This window comes from Harpia harpyja, chromosome 15, assembly GCF_026419915.1.
Source record: "Harpia harpyja isolate bHarHar1 chromosome 15, bHarHar1 primary haplotype, whole genome shotgun sequence".
Lineage (NCBI taxonomy): Eukaryota > Metazoa > Chordata > Aves > Accipitriformes > Accipitridae > Harpia > Harpia harpyja.
Window position 1 is genome coordinate 2,726,121 of NC_068954.1, and position 17,825 is coordinate 2,743,945.

At 37.2% G+C, this 17,825-nt stretch overlaps 1 protein-coding gene across 5 annotated transcripts in view; it reads right to left on the bottom strand.

Moving 5' to 3' along the window:
* KIF13B (kinesin family member 13B) overlaps positions 1-17,825 on the bottom strand; it is a 125,186-nt gene that overhangs the window by 50,610 nt on the left and 56,751 nt on the right. For all 5 annotated transcript variants that reach the window (XM_052809273.1, XM_052809271.1, XM_052809270.1 and 2 more), the window contains 7 exons: positions 16,437-16,571; positions 14,286-14,398; positions 13,734-13,845; positions 8,803-9,015; positions 5,756-5,866; positions 2,740-2,874; positions 599-729 (listed from right to left, as the gene is read on the bottom strand). In XM_052809273.1, coding sequence (XP_052665233.1) covers positions 599-729; positions 2,740-2,874; positions 5,756-5,866; positions 8,803-9,015; positions 13,734-13,845; positions 14,286-14,398; positions 16,437-16,571 — 950 coding nt within the window. The remainder of the gene's footprint in view (positions 1-598; positions 730-2,739; positions 2,875-5,755; positions 5,867-8,802; positions 9,016-13,733; positions 13,846-14,285; positions 14,399-16,436; positions 16,572-17,825) is intronic.

Consider the following 17,825-nt stretch of genomic DNA (forward strand, 5'->3'; position numbering starts at 1 on the left):
CAAATTTAAAGGGAATCTCAGGATGTCATCCAGTCCAATCTCCTGCTCAAAGCAGGATGAACTTTTGTAGTTTTTTTACCACAGGGTAAATGTGAAATTGTTGAATTTTGTGTATCTAACAATAAATTATTGGAGATGCTGATGATGCATGTCATTTTGTGATCAATTTGAATATACCATCTGCTTTTCAAGTACTGCTACTTAATCAAATAAAGCAACAAATGCTTCAGCAGCTCTTTGCATATCAACAGATTTCCTAGAAAATTAATTCAAATTTTGATAGTTACATCTACACAGCTGCAAATCAGTGAATATCTACTTGCTGAAAGCATATGCAATTTACTCATCCTCTCTTTGAAAACTTAGACTACAAACACTATCACTGAGAGAAATCTCATTAGAACGAAAGATACGAGTTGACAGAGGGGTAGATGACAATTAAAACAAAATGTGAAAGCAGGATACAAGAAATAGAATTTTCTTACTTTAGAACACATAGAAAAGTTTATTTTTTAATTATCTTTTTGCACCACTAATCATAAAATACTAGATAAAACTACAATTATTATACAAATGGAGCTGTAGTTTATTCCTTTACCTAGTATTTTTCTGAGGTGTTAACATAACCTGTCCTTCTGGGGTGATGTCTATAATGCAGTGTTCAGGAAGAATTCCCATTCCACACAGCTGGATATCTTGAGAGTTGTCTGAGCCTATTAACGTGTGATCCTGGGGAAAATTAATTCAGATGTTAGCAATGGATTGCAAAAGTTCACTAGTTCTAACTCATCCATTCTCCTTCTGGATGTATCTTGTCATCTAGTTCCAAAATTTGAAAGCTGTTCAATACTTCCCTTAGAGGGAAAAAGGAGAACGAAACGTTGCAAGCAAATCCTCGCTTTGTCTTACAGTAACAAGTAGGGAGCACTCAGGAAAGTTTACAGGCAACAGTTAAATCCAAAGATGAAGAGGTTTCTATAATTTATATAGAATTTATAATATAAGAGGAATTCAGTGCCTCAGGATGTTGTAGAAGCCAAAAGTATAAAGGAGTTCAAAGAGGAATTAAGACAGGTTCACAGTGGTTAGATCCATGGCTATTACGTAGGTTCCATCTAAATCATCCAACAGTTTAAGGAATTCCTGAAGTACTCAAGGCATGAGGGATTTGGCAGATGAACGATTGCTCCACACATGCCCCAATTCATCAATTTCTTTTTTGTGCATCTCCAGTTTTTGAGGAAGAGATACAATAGTCTAGATAAGTCAGATCAAGTTGTTCTTCAGTACTTTTAAGATCTAGTACATATGTAGCTCAGCATTAAAGAGAATGTGGGCAAGATATTTACTCTAAGAAGCAAGAGTTTAATCTCAGGATTTTAGGCAAAACAGCTGTATGTCATTTTATCAGAATTTCAAAGCACAGGGATTTCTACACCAAAATTCTCAACAAAGAAAACAAATTTGTGTTATTAAAAAAAATAGTAATGAAAGACTGAAACACACAAAACCTACCTCAAGCAAAGGGGTTTTTTCTAGAAAAGGAAAATAGCGCAGTACCACCTGAGACTTTTCTCCTGGTACTGATGGGCCAAGGCTTGTTTTCTGAGCAGGCTTTGGCTTCACTGTACTCCTGTCTTGTTCACAATGAATACGACAGAAGCTGGCCCTGCTTCAACAGCTGTCAGTGTCGAGGCTGATGTAGCAGCTTGAGTCACACCCTGGGCACCTACGTGCAGGGCGTCTGGAAAGGATTCAATCCTTCTCCTGAAACCTGAACTCAGCTCTTTTGTCCTTTTTAATGATTTTTAGCAGGTACAACATTGAAAAAGTTCTTTCCCTTGCTTTCATTGAGATATCACAGAGCAACGATGACTAATACAAAAGAGGATCACGTATTTCCTAAGACTGACTAAACCAAAACCATCTTTCAGCCCAATTGCTAATTTTGTGGCTGTTTTAAGAGTTATTATAGACCACTTCAAAGGGAAGAGAATGATTTAATGTGAAGTTCAAAGTGCCAACGTTCTTACACTGCTAAATTTTTAGAACTTGTACTCTAAAATGTGACTTAAAAATGGTTGTACCTCATTTCTCCTCCTGACTCCAGATCACATCTACAGTTTGTTAAACTAGAATAAACTGCCCAAATGTTTCAGCGCAGAGTCCAAAAGTCATGTCACGTGTTTTATGTTTAACATCAGTAACAGGGACTGCACATCAACACAAGTGCTAAGGCAGAACAGAACTTGATTTTCACTCCTGGCAAGTTGCATGAAGAGGAATAAAAATGCATTTTATAAACTGAAGACAGTAGGCGGAATTTGGACTACACACGTAGAAGCAAGCTGATGACTGATATGCTCAATCTTTATATAAAACAATTTTCCGGTTAAAACCTTGTGAAAGCTGGCATAAAAAAAAAACCAGACCAAAAAAAATCCCAACCAAACCAAAGCCAGGAGGCAGTTTTGCAAAGAGAACACCTCTAAATTTCCTTCAAAAAACCCCCAAAACATTAAATCCCCAAACCTTCCTCAGCTATGAAGAATTACATTCTAAATAAAAAGGTTGTACTCATATTATTTTTAATGAAGCAGCGAATATCAGAGAATGCTTTAGATATGCAGTTTTTATAAAATTCTCTAAGTACACCTCTGCCAATAGCATTAGAGGCCTACTTCTATTTAAAAAAAGAAAAAATTATATATATATATATATCTCAATATTTATTTTTACCTTTAAATAGTACACCAGAAGTTCGTTAAGAGCTGGATCTGCATTCAAATTAACCAGGAAGCACTTATTATCCCCAACTTTTATTCCGGAAGACTGAAGAGATATGCCAAGGCTTTCCAACTGTTTCTGACGCTCCTGCAAGAGGGTAGCCATCAAATTAAGCTGATTGACGTACAGTCCTTCGGAAATGCATTCCTATCTGCCAAAGCCACAAGACAAAATGATGGACTTCTACTTCTGAAAAAGATAACTCTTTCTTCCACAACAGATTAGACACAAAAGCCTTAGTTATATCAAGCTTCGATCAGGATATCTGTAATTTCTCTTGTCCTTCCACCTCTGGTCTCAGAGGGCTACGTGCCGTGGTCTCACAGAGTTGCATCTTCCTAGTGAAAAATGAAAACAGCTGAGAGCAGCACACTGCAGTACTGTAGGAGCTTCTCCATGACCTCACTGGAACAGCAAAATGCTACCACAAAGACATCTCTAGAGCCCTTTATTTTCTCTTTTGAGCTAAAAAGCAACAAGTTAAGTTAAATCCCTGCCAAGTCAAGCTCCATGTCTATCTTTTATTCCAGAGCAATCAAAATGACAAAAAACTGGCAACCTGCTATTTAAGTAATGCAAATAACACTTCCTGCTGAACAAGAATAGTAGCATTTTGGATGGTGTTTTGTTCTTGTCAATAGACTTCATAGAATTCAACAACAAAGGATTACTGTGCAAAAATGTATGTCTTTCAAAGGGAAGTGTTTGGGTGAAGGCTAGAGCAGTGAAAGAGGAACACTAAACATTTCTGACTTAAGAACAGAAAGGGATTCTTCTACCAAAAAAAACCTGAGATAGAAATGTTGAAGATTGTTCCCAGGATCATACAGAAACTGAAATGAGACTCACTATCCACAACAGCAAACAAAATTTTAAGAACGAACGTAGGAGGCCTCTCACAGAATTACTAAGGGGAAGCAGAAACAGGAGACGGTAAAACAAGTAAAAAAATACAAGAGATCTACAGCACTTTCCCTGTGATGTTGAAACTTAAAAAAAAAGAAAAAAAATTAGCAGAGATTATGTAGGAATAATGCTGGAATGTTTATTAAGGTTCTGACCTTTACCTACCAGTTTGCTTTGTATTTAAAAACCTAGTATGTCATACTATTCAGTATAATTCTCTGTTCAGCATTGGAGTTGTACCAGCTGTAACAAAGATTAAAACTGCAAAGAATAGCAAGCACAACTCGCTCTTGATTTTCTCTACCCTGTCTCCCCACACACTTACAAAACCAACATAATGTTCTCGTAAGGAAAAGTTGTGTGTGTTATGAGAGAGAGAGAGAGAGAGAACAAAGAACAGAGGAAAAACTGCAGTGTGATGTCAAAGATCTCTCTTCTGATCATCAGTGCCAGGCTCTGAAGTTCACATAATTCCTTATTATCTACAGTGATAAAGAACGTGTTGCCCAAAGGAAGACTTGGCCCACTGTCTAGATCTCACAGGATTAACTTAAAGAAAATGAGACAGTTTCTGTTAACTTTTGCTCAAGACCTAATGTTAATTAACTTAAACATTCAAAATACATTAAAAATATGTCAAATACTCACTGAAAATGTGAAAAATTGCCTGTTCACATAGTCTTTAAGGCTTTGAACCCTTACTGCTGCTCCATCTCTACAAACTGCCTCTTTGATGGCCCTCATTCTTTATGAGGAATCATCCTTTCCTCAAAGATTTACAATTATCTCTCCATCCTACCCGCCTACCCTGCTACAATTTGACAGACAGATGTTGGTGGAAACTGGCCAAAAATAAAATCACTTGACAAGCCACGATGTAAATGCCTTTAACCTTGGGCCTCCATAAGCCTGCTGAAGACGGCAGCAGGTTCTTTCCACTGGCTTCCAAGCGGTCCTGAAACAGCCTTATACTGCACAAACCCTCCTCTGAAAAAAATAATTTTTTCTACAGTTGCAAGGCTCATGAAACTCCAGCTCTGAAACATCATAACACAGTAAGAATTTAGAGACAAAAAGGAAGGCAGCTAAAAAAAGCAGCTATATGCAAACATCAAGGCAGATTTAGTCTGTAGCGTTGAGCCCGTTACTCCAGGTTTTCAACCTCCTCGCACACTCAGGGTTTCTATGCCTAGAAACTATTGTGTAGGGTGAAAGCAGAAATATTATTATTACTACTACTACTATTATTATTATTATTCACCCTTATACGCAGGCAGGAAAATCCATGGTACGAATCTGCATTGAAAGCCAGTCACAAGCAGCATTTCTGACAATGGATCTTTAAAACTACAGCCAACACAGTCTATTCTGATTGTATCATCTACAAGAGGGCTTTGCACCGGAGGCTCCGTTTTCTCCTTATTTATTACATACTGTTCATCATGTCCTATCTTTCAATAGTCCTCCCCCTCAAAAGCTCCTTACTGCAAATATATACATCAGCAAGCATGTGGTAAGAATTGGAAGTGTCATGCAATAATCGTGGTGACCTGCACAATTTTTCAACGTAACCATCATATTCAATTATGGTCTGAGGCCCTAAACATCAGCATAAGAGGTATTAAAACACACAGGGATCCTGAACAGTTCTATTTTTTAATATTCTGAATGCCCTTTGCCTTGTGTATTGAGGCACTCTGTGCATAACCTTGCATTTAATGCTCTCAATGCTCCATCTTTCATCACAAACAACAATTTTACTGTCTGAAGAATACAAAATCCCTGTAATCCTCTCATCCATGGATTATTATTCTTTTTAAATAACTTCTCCATTTGCATACAGTAACAATTTATTATTGTCACTGGAATAGTGATCTGGGAGGCACTCAGCTATCACAGGAATTAAGTGAAGCTTTTCAAAAGGGCAGTAAGCTTGACCTACTTACCCATAAATGTGGGGAGGAAGAGATTCAGACAATCTCTATGAACTGACAGACAAAGGAAACAAACCTATTTTTCATTTAAAAAAAAGGGGGGGGGGGCAGGGAAGAAAGCAGCAAACCTGTGCTATCTCCTCAGTTTTTCTTAATTTTTCTTCCCAGGTGACAGTCATTTCCTGAATCAACTTTTCTGATTCCTCCAATCGTTCTTTTAATTCTGGTGATTTCATAGCCTGCAGAAATAAAAGCAAAGAAAACAGGAAAGCTTCTTTGTTGTGCTTTGTTTTTTTCACATCACTGTCACACAGGTGAGGAAAAAAGGAAACATAACTTTACTTGTTTTCCAAGGCATACTTACCAGTAAGTAAAGAAGTTTTTAAAATACATATTGCATATAAATGCAGAATCCATCAAAAAGTTAGTTTAATTAGTTTCAAGTACAGATGCTAAAGTGGAGTTTATATACTTCCATGCAAAACAATTACATGATACTGGCAGATTTGCACAAAGATATTCAAACACAAACTAATCTCATTTCTATACCGATACAAGTATCCTAAATGACTCATATCTAAACCAATCTTGTTTCTCAAGATACTGCTGATCTGGTTAGCCACCATTGTCTCAGCTGCCACTTAACATCTCAGTCAAACTGCCATGCCACCAAATCACAAAAATATTTTTATTGTTCATTTTGATATGGCCTGATGGATGTGATTTTTTTCTTTCTATAGCAAATATCGAGGCATCCTAGGTGTTCTGATTATCCACCTCTACATATGCATTTTACAGAGCGGATATCAAAAGAAGCCTTACGATGTGCTTCTGGACACTGGAATTCAATTTGCTTGCTAATCTATCACAGCTCTAATTTTGGTTTGTGAAATAGTCAAAGGCCCATGTTCCATCCAAGGACTAACTTGAGAACAAGAAGATACGCCCACTGCCACTGACCAGACACTCCAAAAACTGAAAGGACATCAACATTTTTATACTACATATATTTACTTCCTCCAGTCTCGGTATTGGCATATTCCTCCTCTACTACCTTTAACAGAGAGCCTATGGACTTCCTTACGTTGTTATTTCAGTACTGCTACCAAGATGAAAATGGTTTTGGCTGGTAGGCATTTATGCAATGCCAATTAAACAATGGAAGCATCATTCTCCATCAGATATTCCCTTACCATAAAACCAAAACTCCTCACAGTAATCCAAATCAGAGTGGACTCCTTAGAGAGCAATTTGTTCAAGGAAAGAAGCAAGTGCCAGGAGTGGAAAATCCTGTTTTAAGACAGGAGTTTCCTCTGCCTCAAGACACAACAGTCTAGAAACTGTCAGCTGATGTGTCCCATGTAGTCTTTTTCTGGTTGAATATCTCAAATACCTAAATACAGGGTAAAAGGGAACATGAATTCCCCCAGGAAGGAAAGCGAAGCCAAGACAATCTCCTGAACAAAGATGTATTATGACTGATAAAACACGATTAGTGCAAAGGCACTGGACACTATGGCACACGACAGGAAGGTGAAGCCCAGTTACTCTCAAGATCTAAGTCTTGTTTGTCCATTTATTTGGACCTGGGCCAAAATTACTCAACATTTTCACATGCTTCAACTGCAAAATGAGCTAGGTAATTCTCCTCACTCCCTACAGTGCTTATACAAACAACAGATATACGGGCCCAGACTCACACCAGACCAGCAGGTGTGCTTCTCTGCTGAAAGCAGTTAGTTTAAATTCCCAGCTTAGGAAGGACAAGCTGTGGTCTTGGCACAGAAAAATTAAACCGTGTGATATTAATTTCAACAAGAAAAGATCAAAATGTGTGGATTAAAAAAGAAAAGGGGAAAAGAGGATAATGCCTAACTCTTCTGGGGGGAAAAAAAAAAGTAAACTGTTAAGTTCTGTTCTGCCTCACCTGTTTAGGAGTGAAAAGGATACTGATATCAAAATGAAAAAAAACCCCAAACTACGACTTAGTAACCTCTATATTTGCAAATGCGCTTTGAAAATGTAACCTGACTGTCATAAGGGGTCAGTGGTTTTGTTCACTTAAAAAGTTATTTATGCACAATTCTGTAAGAACAATTAGATCGGCTACAAATGTAATAAACTGAAAGGAGTACAAGACAATGAATGTAGTTTTTGACCTTTACTGTGTAGCCTCTTAATAGCAAACTACACCATTTTTTCCATGCTCTTTGTCAATGCCACTGAGATGACAACTAGGGTGGGATTTTAATACTTGGGAAAGGAAGTATTAATTACTTCATATTTAGGAAACACTACTTCATTACTTTGGAAAGCTGCCATTATTTTGGCATTAATGCTCACAAATGAAACAAACAGGGAGCACTTGCACCTCTTGGAGTATTGTTAAGTTTGTGGTTGATATTTTAGAGGAATTTTTAGATATTTAACTTGAGATACCTTAAAGAAACTGATATACGTTTATTGGATGCCTAGCATATTAGGCAGCTCAAATGAGAACAGTCCAAAATTCACTAGTCAGTTCTAATATCGCAGCCAGCATTCCCTGCATACCTCATGAGGCAAACAGTGTAATCATAATTTTTCTGAATTGCAAAACAGATGGATTACATGACTATTGCTTTGCCACATTCGAGAACAGAACTCAGAATTATGCTAGTTCTCAGCCTTCATCTAACATTTAGACCATGCTCTTTTTACAATTTCATTGAGGTAGCTATGCAAATATTCATAATATTGTCTAGCACCTGTAAAAGATTCAGCTGAGAACAGTTAAAGCTTGTAAGCAAGCAAGCATTATTTAACTGAATTCACATCTTGCAAGATGTAGCCACACTGAATTCTTAAAATACACGGGCAAAGCTCTACCTATAAATTGCACAATCTTAAGACTCCACCCCTACTCCTGCCTGCATGTCTTCTTGATTTTGATCTGTATCTCGCAATAAAAACAAGATTGCTCAACAGGGTGTTGATACCAGAACCTGGTATCTCATGTTATCACCCGTGCTTCAAGACTCATGTACAGAAAAATGGAAAGAAGTTATGTAAAGGGAGATTTCTCATAGATACCATGTAGTAATACTTTGTGGCGTTCATTTTTGAGAGCCAGATAAGGAATTCCTGACAACAGGGTTTACAGGACTTAGTGGCTAGTCAAGACTAAAATTTGTACCTCTGCTTTTGTGAGCTGTTCTCGCAGCTTCTCCACTTCCTCACGGAGCTCCCGAATAATGCGAGCATTAGGGTCTTCGTTCACCACGGCGTGATTAACGATGTTCTTGGCCCTGTCTGCATACCTCAGTGTTGAAAGGGTCTCATCATAGTTGTCTGCCGCTGGGCTTACTGTTGCTACCATGGCAGTCTTGCTGTTACCACCAAGGCTATCCTGGAAAGTGGTAGAGGTTATAAAATTAAAACAGAAGGCTTCTTTCATTTTACCCAGTCAATGAACTTAGGCAGCAAATAATAACCTAGGGTTGGGAGTAGATGGGGGCAACTGATAACAGAAACATTTTTGTCAGAGCTCCACAGTTTAAAATTAATATTTTAAGCTTTGTAAATCAAGGAAAGTTGTTATTTTCAGTCTTGTTTGGGTTGTTTGGGGTTTTTTTTAAGCACATTTAGGAAATGTCATTCTTGGCTTTCAGAATTAGTTTTAGTTTTAACAGGAATGAAAACAGTCCATTTTTGGGGCTTTATGGTGCCTAGTAAGGACTTCAGAGGTTTACTTTATGTTTTCGGCTTAGGTTTATAAACCAGAAATATAAGCACTTCAGCATTAAACTTCTCAGATACTATTGAAGAAGCTCAGGAAAGACCATGATGAATACAGAATATCTTATTTTAAAGACTGGAAGCAAGATGTCTCAAATAAGTACTTAACTTAAATTACTTAAAGATCTCTTCATAAACAGTATAGTTAACTTTATTCTTATAAACATTTCAGAATGGGGCCCTTCCCTTCCCCCCACTTACACAGCTCACAAATCTAAATCGAGTTATGTAAGACATTACCCTTTCGGAATTTGGTTGACAGAGAAGGGTGTGAAACCACATTCCTGCAAGGCAGTGTATCAGGGGAGTGGAGGAAGGAAGGAAGAAAGCGTTCAATCTTTTTATTGATTGCAAAATTGTGGTTTACAATTTTGGCCAGTCTATAAAATAAAATATTCTGGTTTAAATTTTGCAGCTAATCTTTTTTTTGTTTGGTTGGAGTTTTTTGGTTTTTTACTCAATATCCCTTTCTGAGACGAGCCATGCTATTAACTTCCATCTTCAATAACCCATGAAATCTAGGTCAGGCAGTGCCATTAGAACAATCTGACTACATTAGCTGCTTGTCTAACCATTTCAATTACAAGGCACACACGTAACTTTCCCTAGCAATCATTAAAACACCCCTTTAAGTATTTCCTTAAGACTCTCTTTTTTGCTGCATGATGCCTAAAATAGTTTGACAGCAGTCTGGCTGCTTCAGTGGTCAGACAAGCACTGACCACACAAACTGATGTTGCTTCACTGCTGCACTGGTAGCACTCTGCTGTCTCTGGTCATGCAAAAGGGCTGCTAGCTCTTTGGGTAGAGAATATAATTTCATTTGTATAGTGTTCAGCACAGCGAGGTACACGAGCATTGTTAGCACTTGCAGGTAAGAGTATTTATAGAGAAGTCAATTGAAAAGAACAGCCTTCTGATCGATACCAGCGTGGTTTTTTTCTCATCTGAGGAGCAGCCAATGTTTACTCCAATAAATACATGGCTTGGGAGGATCCACTCTGTAACAGAAAAGTTTTTCCAAAGCATCTACTGAAAACTTTAAAATTAGTAACAAGAGCACATGACTCATTCGATAGGATTTCTGGCTCTACAGAAGCCAGGACTTTCTTCAATCCATCAACGCTTTTCAAAAATTAGGAACGCAACCCCTGTTCTGCATAAAAAGATTAAGTTTATCAGGGAGCTGGCCAGGTACTTCGCTTCCAAATCAAACCTTAACAGTTTGCACTTTGGGAACCTCCTTCACTGCACTAATTAGCTCCAAAATAGGATTAATTCATTATTTGAATTGCAACTCTGCTGTACAGGCAGCTGAGAACGCTGTTACAGTGATACACCGTAATTCACAAAACACCCATTATAAGTTGGGTAAAGTTGCTCTTGTATTGTAGCTATTCAAGCCCAATGCCAGACTGTCCGAAAAAGTTTTATGTATAAAACTGTTGTGCTGATTTCACTGGTTTCTTTAATGTTAAGCAAGAAAGGTAGGCAAATAGTAAGCCAGCCTCTCATTAGGGAAGACAGCATCTGCAAATTACCCTGGAAAGGCTGGGTTTGCATGTGGTAGAGACACACACAGAGTGGAAACAAATAAGTTATTTCTAAGACTAAACTAGCCTGGTCTTCTCTAGCACCAAGATTACTGTGAAAACAACTTAAAATGTAGAGATCAGAAATTGTATTTTTAATAGCAGCCGTCAGTAAAACATGCAGGGCTTCTGATTAAAATGGGAAAACAAGATGTTTGTGCCAGTACAATTTGATAAAACCAAGAAGTTAAAGCACTGACAACCTATTTTGCTTCCTGCACATAACCTGATGCCAGTCTTCAAGCCTCCTCTTGCAATAACATTTTTCACCTGGTACTTTGTCTAAAGATCCTCGGTAAAATTAAACAAAAAGTGTTAGATCTCAATGTCTCCTGAACTCTACTAGTTTCTCAGATTTGTGGAGAGACCCTATATGACACATATTCCTAGTGTTAGAACACATTTACTCCACTTCGGCATCATAATTCAAAGTTGAAAGCTAGAGAGAAAGATAGCCCACCATCTCACGGCTTCTAGAAACAGGCCTCTTTAAGCCAATAAATCCTTCCTTTGATCTTTAATTAAAAAAATGTTTAAATTTTCCCCTTTCAAAATAAAGCTTCTCTTCAATGAGCTTGTTTGTAAAAAATCCAAAAGCCCCAAACCTTTTGTTTGCACTTAATATAGCTGGATGTTAAAGACACAAAGAAGGTTTGCTTGAAAGAAGGCAGAACAAAAGTGCGCTTCTATTTATGAGCTAAAGCAAGTGCTGTGTATGGCCATCGTCATCATAGCTACAATGCATCAGACAGGTGCTAAACAGGAATTTCAGTCTGCTTGCTGGATTTGTTTAGAAATGGAACAGCATAACTAATTCTAACAACAACGCTAGAAATTTGTTAGGAAAGTTTCCACTCTGCTTGCTCAGACTATTACAGCCACATCAGGAACCCAAGCACACATGCCACTGGAGCAAACTGAAGCAAGCTGCATGTTGGTTTTGTTCCCATCTTTAGAGAGCCAAAAAGCACTTGTTTAATTAAAAACTCAGTGTAAATATATAGAGGCAAAAAAATATATTTAAGCACCAAGAAAGTCTTAGGGCAAGGAACACTGTGAAATGAGGATTTATTTTACTGTAGAAAAGCAAAGACACTATTTCTGTTATGCCATTCTGATTTTTATGTAGCCCTCGTGACTGTACTATTTGACGTCCAGTATCTGTGATGTTTACACCGGGGAGAAGAGATAAATCGTTTCACAGTAGTCATGCTAAAAGGTTCATTAAAAGACAGCACTGAGAAAAATGAAGGGTTGTGGTGTCAAGTGGTTACATGAATAGAGATTTTATTTTACTTAAGCATTGAAGTCAACTTTGTTTTCAAATCTCCTTAAGGAAAACATCTTTTTAAATCTCCACACCTCTGTATAACCTGCAAATATCTTTTTCTTTCCATGTGTGCAGTTAAATCATAGGGACGTCAAATTCAAACAACATCTAAAAGCATTGCTAAGAATGGGTGGGGAAGCAAAGCAGAGTATTCAAGACAACAAAATCTAGCCAGAGCACCTACAAAAGTAAGAGGACAAAAAAAGTGCTGGTGGTGTCAAAAATCAGTTTCTTCCCAGATTATACCTTTCTACTAACAAATATCTTAGCTGCTCCTTGATAACAATAAAAGAGAGCACAAGGGAAAAAAAGAAACTTGGTAAGTTAGTATTTCTATGAGACATGGTTATGAAACATCCTGCCAATCAAATGACGAAAAAGAAAAATTTTAACAAAATGACAGGTTACAAAAATGAAAGTGAAGTCTTCGACATCTGACACCTAATTCAATAATCCTTCAAAATCCAACTCAACCAAGACCACTCAAGCTGTACCAGCCAAGATAAGATAAAGACAGACAAGCCACCTTTACCAGCAGGCAAGCTTTTTACAGGTAGAAGTAGCTACATTTGTGTTTGCCACTCATTCAGAAAATGGGAGAAATCCAGATGACAACTATACCTAAAATCAAACTTGCACTCCCAAGATTTTTTGTCATCAGGCTACCATGCTTTATGACCACTGTATCTACGAAGTGGGAAGAACAACAAAAACAAAAGCTTACCTTTTAATTTGACAAACATAAAACTCGTATTTAACAATTTTTTTCATTTAGACCCTACAGATCTTCATCCAAGTGCCATCATGATACACTCTTTTCCCCCCAAAATAATACCAAATAGAGTCCTATACAGTACAGAAAATTATTTAACTGCTCATTTCACATGAATATGATATATAATGACTTCTGACCTGTTCCTCAGAGTGTAAATGGTATAATGCTCTGCAATTATACTCTGCTGACAAAAGTAGACTATATTAACAAATAGACAATTAGGAAAAGGTAATAGTCTTAATCAAAATCTTCACAGCTAACCATACCAGTATGTAAAATTCAGTTGCATGTGGCAATAGGCCAAATTAAATTAGCCCCAAGGTTGTGTGTGAAGCTGTATGTAAAATGACCCATAAAAGATAATGTGCTTTTTTTTATTATTATTATTGTTGTTATTTTTTTTAAAGTTCCTTATTCTTTAGGCCATTACAGGTCAGCAGAAGACAGGGAACATATTTAGTCTGTAGGGGTACTAATGGCTTATATCCAGCTAATTTTCCAAAGACAATTATGGTTAACATCAAAACCAGAAAACGAGACAAAAGAACAGCGCTTTATTTCATTGAATGGGATTCTTCTCCCCTTTTCCTCCGTTTTATTTCTCTTTAAAAAAACAAGATCAGAGTACTTACTTTAAGTAACCAAGTCAGCACAGAATCACGATAAGGAACAAATTTGTTCTTGTTCTTGCCAGCAGCCTGGTCTGCCAGGGCAGAAATAACCAGCCCAAGAGTTGTGAGGGATCTGCACAGAGAACACAAGCAGCCATTAACAAGCATAAATATTCATCAGTCAAATGCATATTTAGACAGTGACTTTCTCTCCAAAAATGAACTCCGAGGAAAAAGTTCCTAGTATGGTTTTGATCACTTTTCTCACAAAAGCTCTACTCCTTGTTTTCAGTATATGTTTTCAGCCTTAATAATCATGTCTTCACAATGCAACTATGTGGTAGTCGCAAAAACAGAAGTACAGAATGAAAAATGCCAATCATTTTAAATAGGCAGGGATCTTATTCAACCACTTAAGAGTACTGTATGTCAGAAAGAGTAGTAGAGGGAAGGGAAGAAGAAAACTGGCTAACAGAGCTTATATTGACTTTATCCTATTTTACAAGTATGCTGTATTTAGCAGTCATGATTGTACTGATGAAAAAAGCAAAAGAAATAATCACAGAGTCTTACTTGTTAATGTTGCTTCCTTCTTTCAGCCTGTCTCCTGCAGCACCCGTCTTAGTTGCCCTTTCACTACCCGCTAAGTCCACCAAACTCAGCTTGCCCACCTTCTCACCTGATGTCTGCAGAAGGAACCAGAGAACAGCTACTGTTAGTTCACTCAAATTAAGTTACATAGTTTGATGTATTTTCTAAGAAGAATCAAGCTTCATTTCTTGGTGTAGAATCTCTGCAGCTGTTCCAACACCTTTGAAAGTCATCGGACTTGAACAGTATCCTGGGTTAACTCACTAGCTGCTGCTTCAGAAACAATAGGAGGATTTGAAGTGAAGTCAGATACACTAATATCTTCAAGACATCTCAGAAATCTCCAGAGGAGAGGGTACACAGGGCACATTAGAAAAATGTTAAACCAAGAAAAATGCAGAGGTAGTAAAGGCCAAGAAGTCAGAAAGACATGGTGTTTACAATCCCAACTTGAAAAGTCTCTTAAAAATCTCAGATTTTACACCAGGTTTCTTCTGTTTTTCAGAGACTAAAAGTGAACATGATAAGAAGCACGTTATAATTTACAAAAATTATTACAGTTGCAAAGTCTCCTATATCCTTAACAGCCTCCTAGAAAGCAATCCAAGCTATGCAAGTATTCAAACCCATAACACAGATTTTGTTACAAATCCTTTTATCTCATTTGACCCAAAATGACATTCTGAAACACTCCATGAATTTCATGTGTTAATTTGAAGTTGAAGAGCTAATTGTCTTTGAGAACAGTTTGCTCACATCATGCTTTTCTGCAGCATCTACAACTTTACCATCTCAGTATCACAGTTGCAAAGTATTACATTCCCCTAAATGAACAGGATAATTAGAATCAATATGCTTTCAAAAATGTTACTCTAAGCCTCTCAAAATATAGTGTGATCATCAGGCCATACTGAAACTTGTCATTTCCAGGACTGAAAGGACCAGCAGATGGGAAAACAGAGAAATCTGTTCCAGAAACTCACATAGTGGTCGCTGGAAGATGCAGAAAAGACAGACAAGCAGAACTACCACCTTGCATCCACAGGCTGACCATGACCCCACAAAAATATGTATGATAAGAATGCAGTACAGCCACAGAAAAAACAGAATGACAAACTATGGCAAATCAAAAAGTTTAGTATAGTATGACTGCTGATTTGAAGTGCAAAGGGAAAAAAAAAAACAAATAGAGAACAAGGAAAATTGTTTGTATAAGAAGATTGGTGGAGATTGAGAAATGAGGAGGAAAAAAATCCAAATGCTTATTATACTTTACATTGTATTCAATGTTTAGGCACATGCATGCCTTAGATTCACTCCGTGGACACTCAAAATTGCTCCAAAGCTTTGAAGACAATGAAGAATTGCCCAAGTACAGAATCTATCAACAAAGTTTAAACAGTTTTGGTATAGATCTATTTCAATTTTACTTTATCACCATTTTCTGTGGGGGATTAAATAATATTAACATAAATGTATTTAACATCCCTCCTCCAAGGAACATTTACGTATAAGGAAAGTTAAAGAAAAATACTTTCACATTTAAATGTCTTTCAGATATTTAATATATATACATAAAAATATTAAAGTCATACAATGCAAAATTTTTGCAATGAGTAAGTGTTTCTCTTTATAAAGTTGATAATTTATACATATTTGCATGAAATAACCCCTTGAAGGAGATTACCAGATGTATACTCAGGTGTTCTTTTATTTTTCATCTACACATTATATCTTTAATTTCTGCTCCAAGTCTGTACTACACATTGTTGCTTAAAAAGAAGTGTTTCTTTAGTTTAGATTCTAGGATTAGGAGATCCTTCCTGCACTCTCCAGTAGGTCTGCTGCAACTTGGGGCCTGCATTTTTGCTTTCCATTTCAAAAAACACATTTCCACTTGCAAACCTATTAAAACTGATTTCCCTACATTGGGGCACAAGTGCATGAGCATTACGAGGACTTAGCCAGACAAAGCCATAGCTAACTTGATCCAGTGCTAGCAGTGCACAAGGGCAGGAGACTGTAGCAAATGACGCAGGTCCAACCAACATTTCTATGAGTCTATGAAATATATTAAAGCAAGAGACACACATCCAAGCTTAACATTTCGACCTTGTAACTTGTTTTACTTACCCCTGATTGCACATCATAGAGTGTGTGGGTGAGGATAATCTTGAAGACTGCATGGGACCGACTGCTCTCCTCATTCATGTTGGTTGCAGCCACTGTTCGAGATTTGTTGCCCTCAGACATCAAGGACTCGATGTCCTAGATACAATTTTCACATCCGTAAGCATATCTGCATTAACATTCTTTTCAATTATCTACTGAAACAATCTCATTCTGGTAAAATACACCAAGTATTTTCCCACTAAGTTTCCTACCATTTATTCATAAAGTGTGAGAAAAAATACTGTGATCTCCCCTTTAACAACTATAAATTACACAATGTTGTGACATGCATATTCATCCATCTCCTCTACCTAGATATTAAATTACCAATAAAAAAATGCACCTGGCTGCACATAGCAATACTCAAAAGCAAAGAAAAAAGTGAGGAAACAGCAATTCATGTTTGAACACTGTAACATTTTAGCCTCAGTTGTCAAACACATGTTCTTGAAATCTGTAATACTGACATAAGGCTCAAAGTTTTATAAAACAGAACTACCCTAAACATGTCATTATATTCCTCCTACATGTAAGAGCTTATAAAGTCCTCTGATATGTTAAGTTTTGATACTTGAGAAATATGCAGCTTGCCTGCTTCAGAGTTTTACAGCAATCCTGTAAAATAGTTAAAACTTTAGTGTCTTGGGCTTAACTTTTATTTAAGCATCTCTAGCTGGATGGTGCTAAAAAAACCAAAAAAACAATCAAACAAAAGACCACCACACACCACTTTGACTCTGTATGCTCTATTACACAAAGCTGCTGGGCAACATGTAAAGGAAAAGCATGCAATGTGTCTTGTCTTAACAGAAACCACCAAAGGGAGGTAGATGAATAGCTGGACAGACTGCAATAGGAAGGACTGCACCATTTTCATGTTTTGCTTAAGATGACAGAATTCCATCCCATATTTACTCATTTCTCCCACAGTACATTGATGCTTCTTAAAAACTAGGGCATTTTGTGAATGCATATATAAACATTTTCTATCTAGCAAGCAAGCTTCATGTAACGTTCTTAAGTATTTGCCTTGTAAACAACCACTAGTTTATAATTCCAGTGTGCCTGTGTGCTACTGGTAAGTGAAATTACTAGGCAGTAGCATGGCAGCCAAAATGTGGTACTGAAAGCCCATCTCTGCTAAATCCTGGTTCTGTAATTAATCATGGAATGCTTTCTCATGGATACAGCATACACTCATCTTAAGTTTGGGAGGAAAGCTGTTTCATTAAATAGTTGAATTACTTCCAGAACTACTCAATAGTACAGGATGAAGATGAGTTTCTGCTCTTAACTCTGTTCTCCCCTCTGATCACAATACAACAATCCTACAGCTCTCTTGCTTTAAAA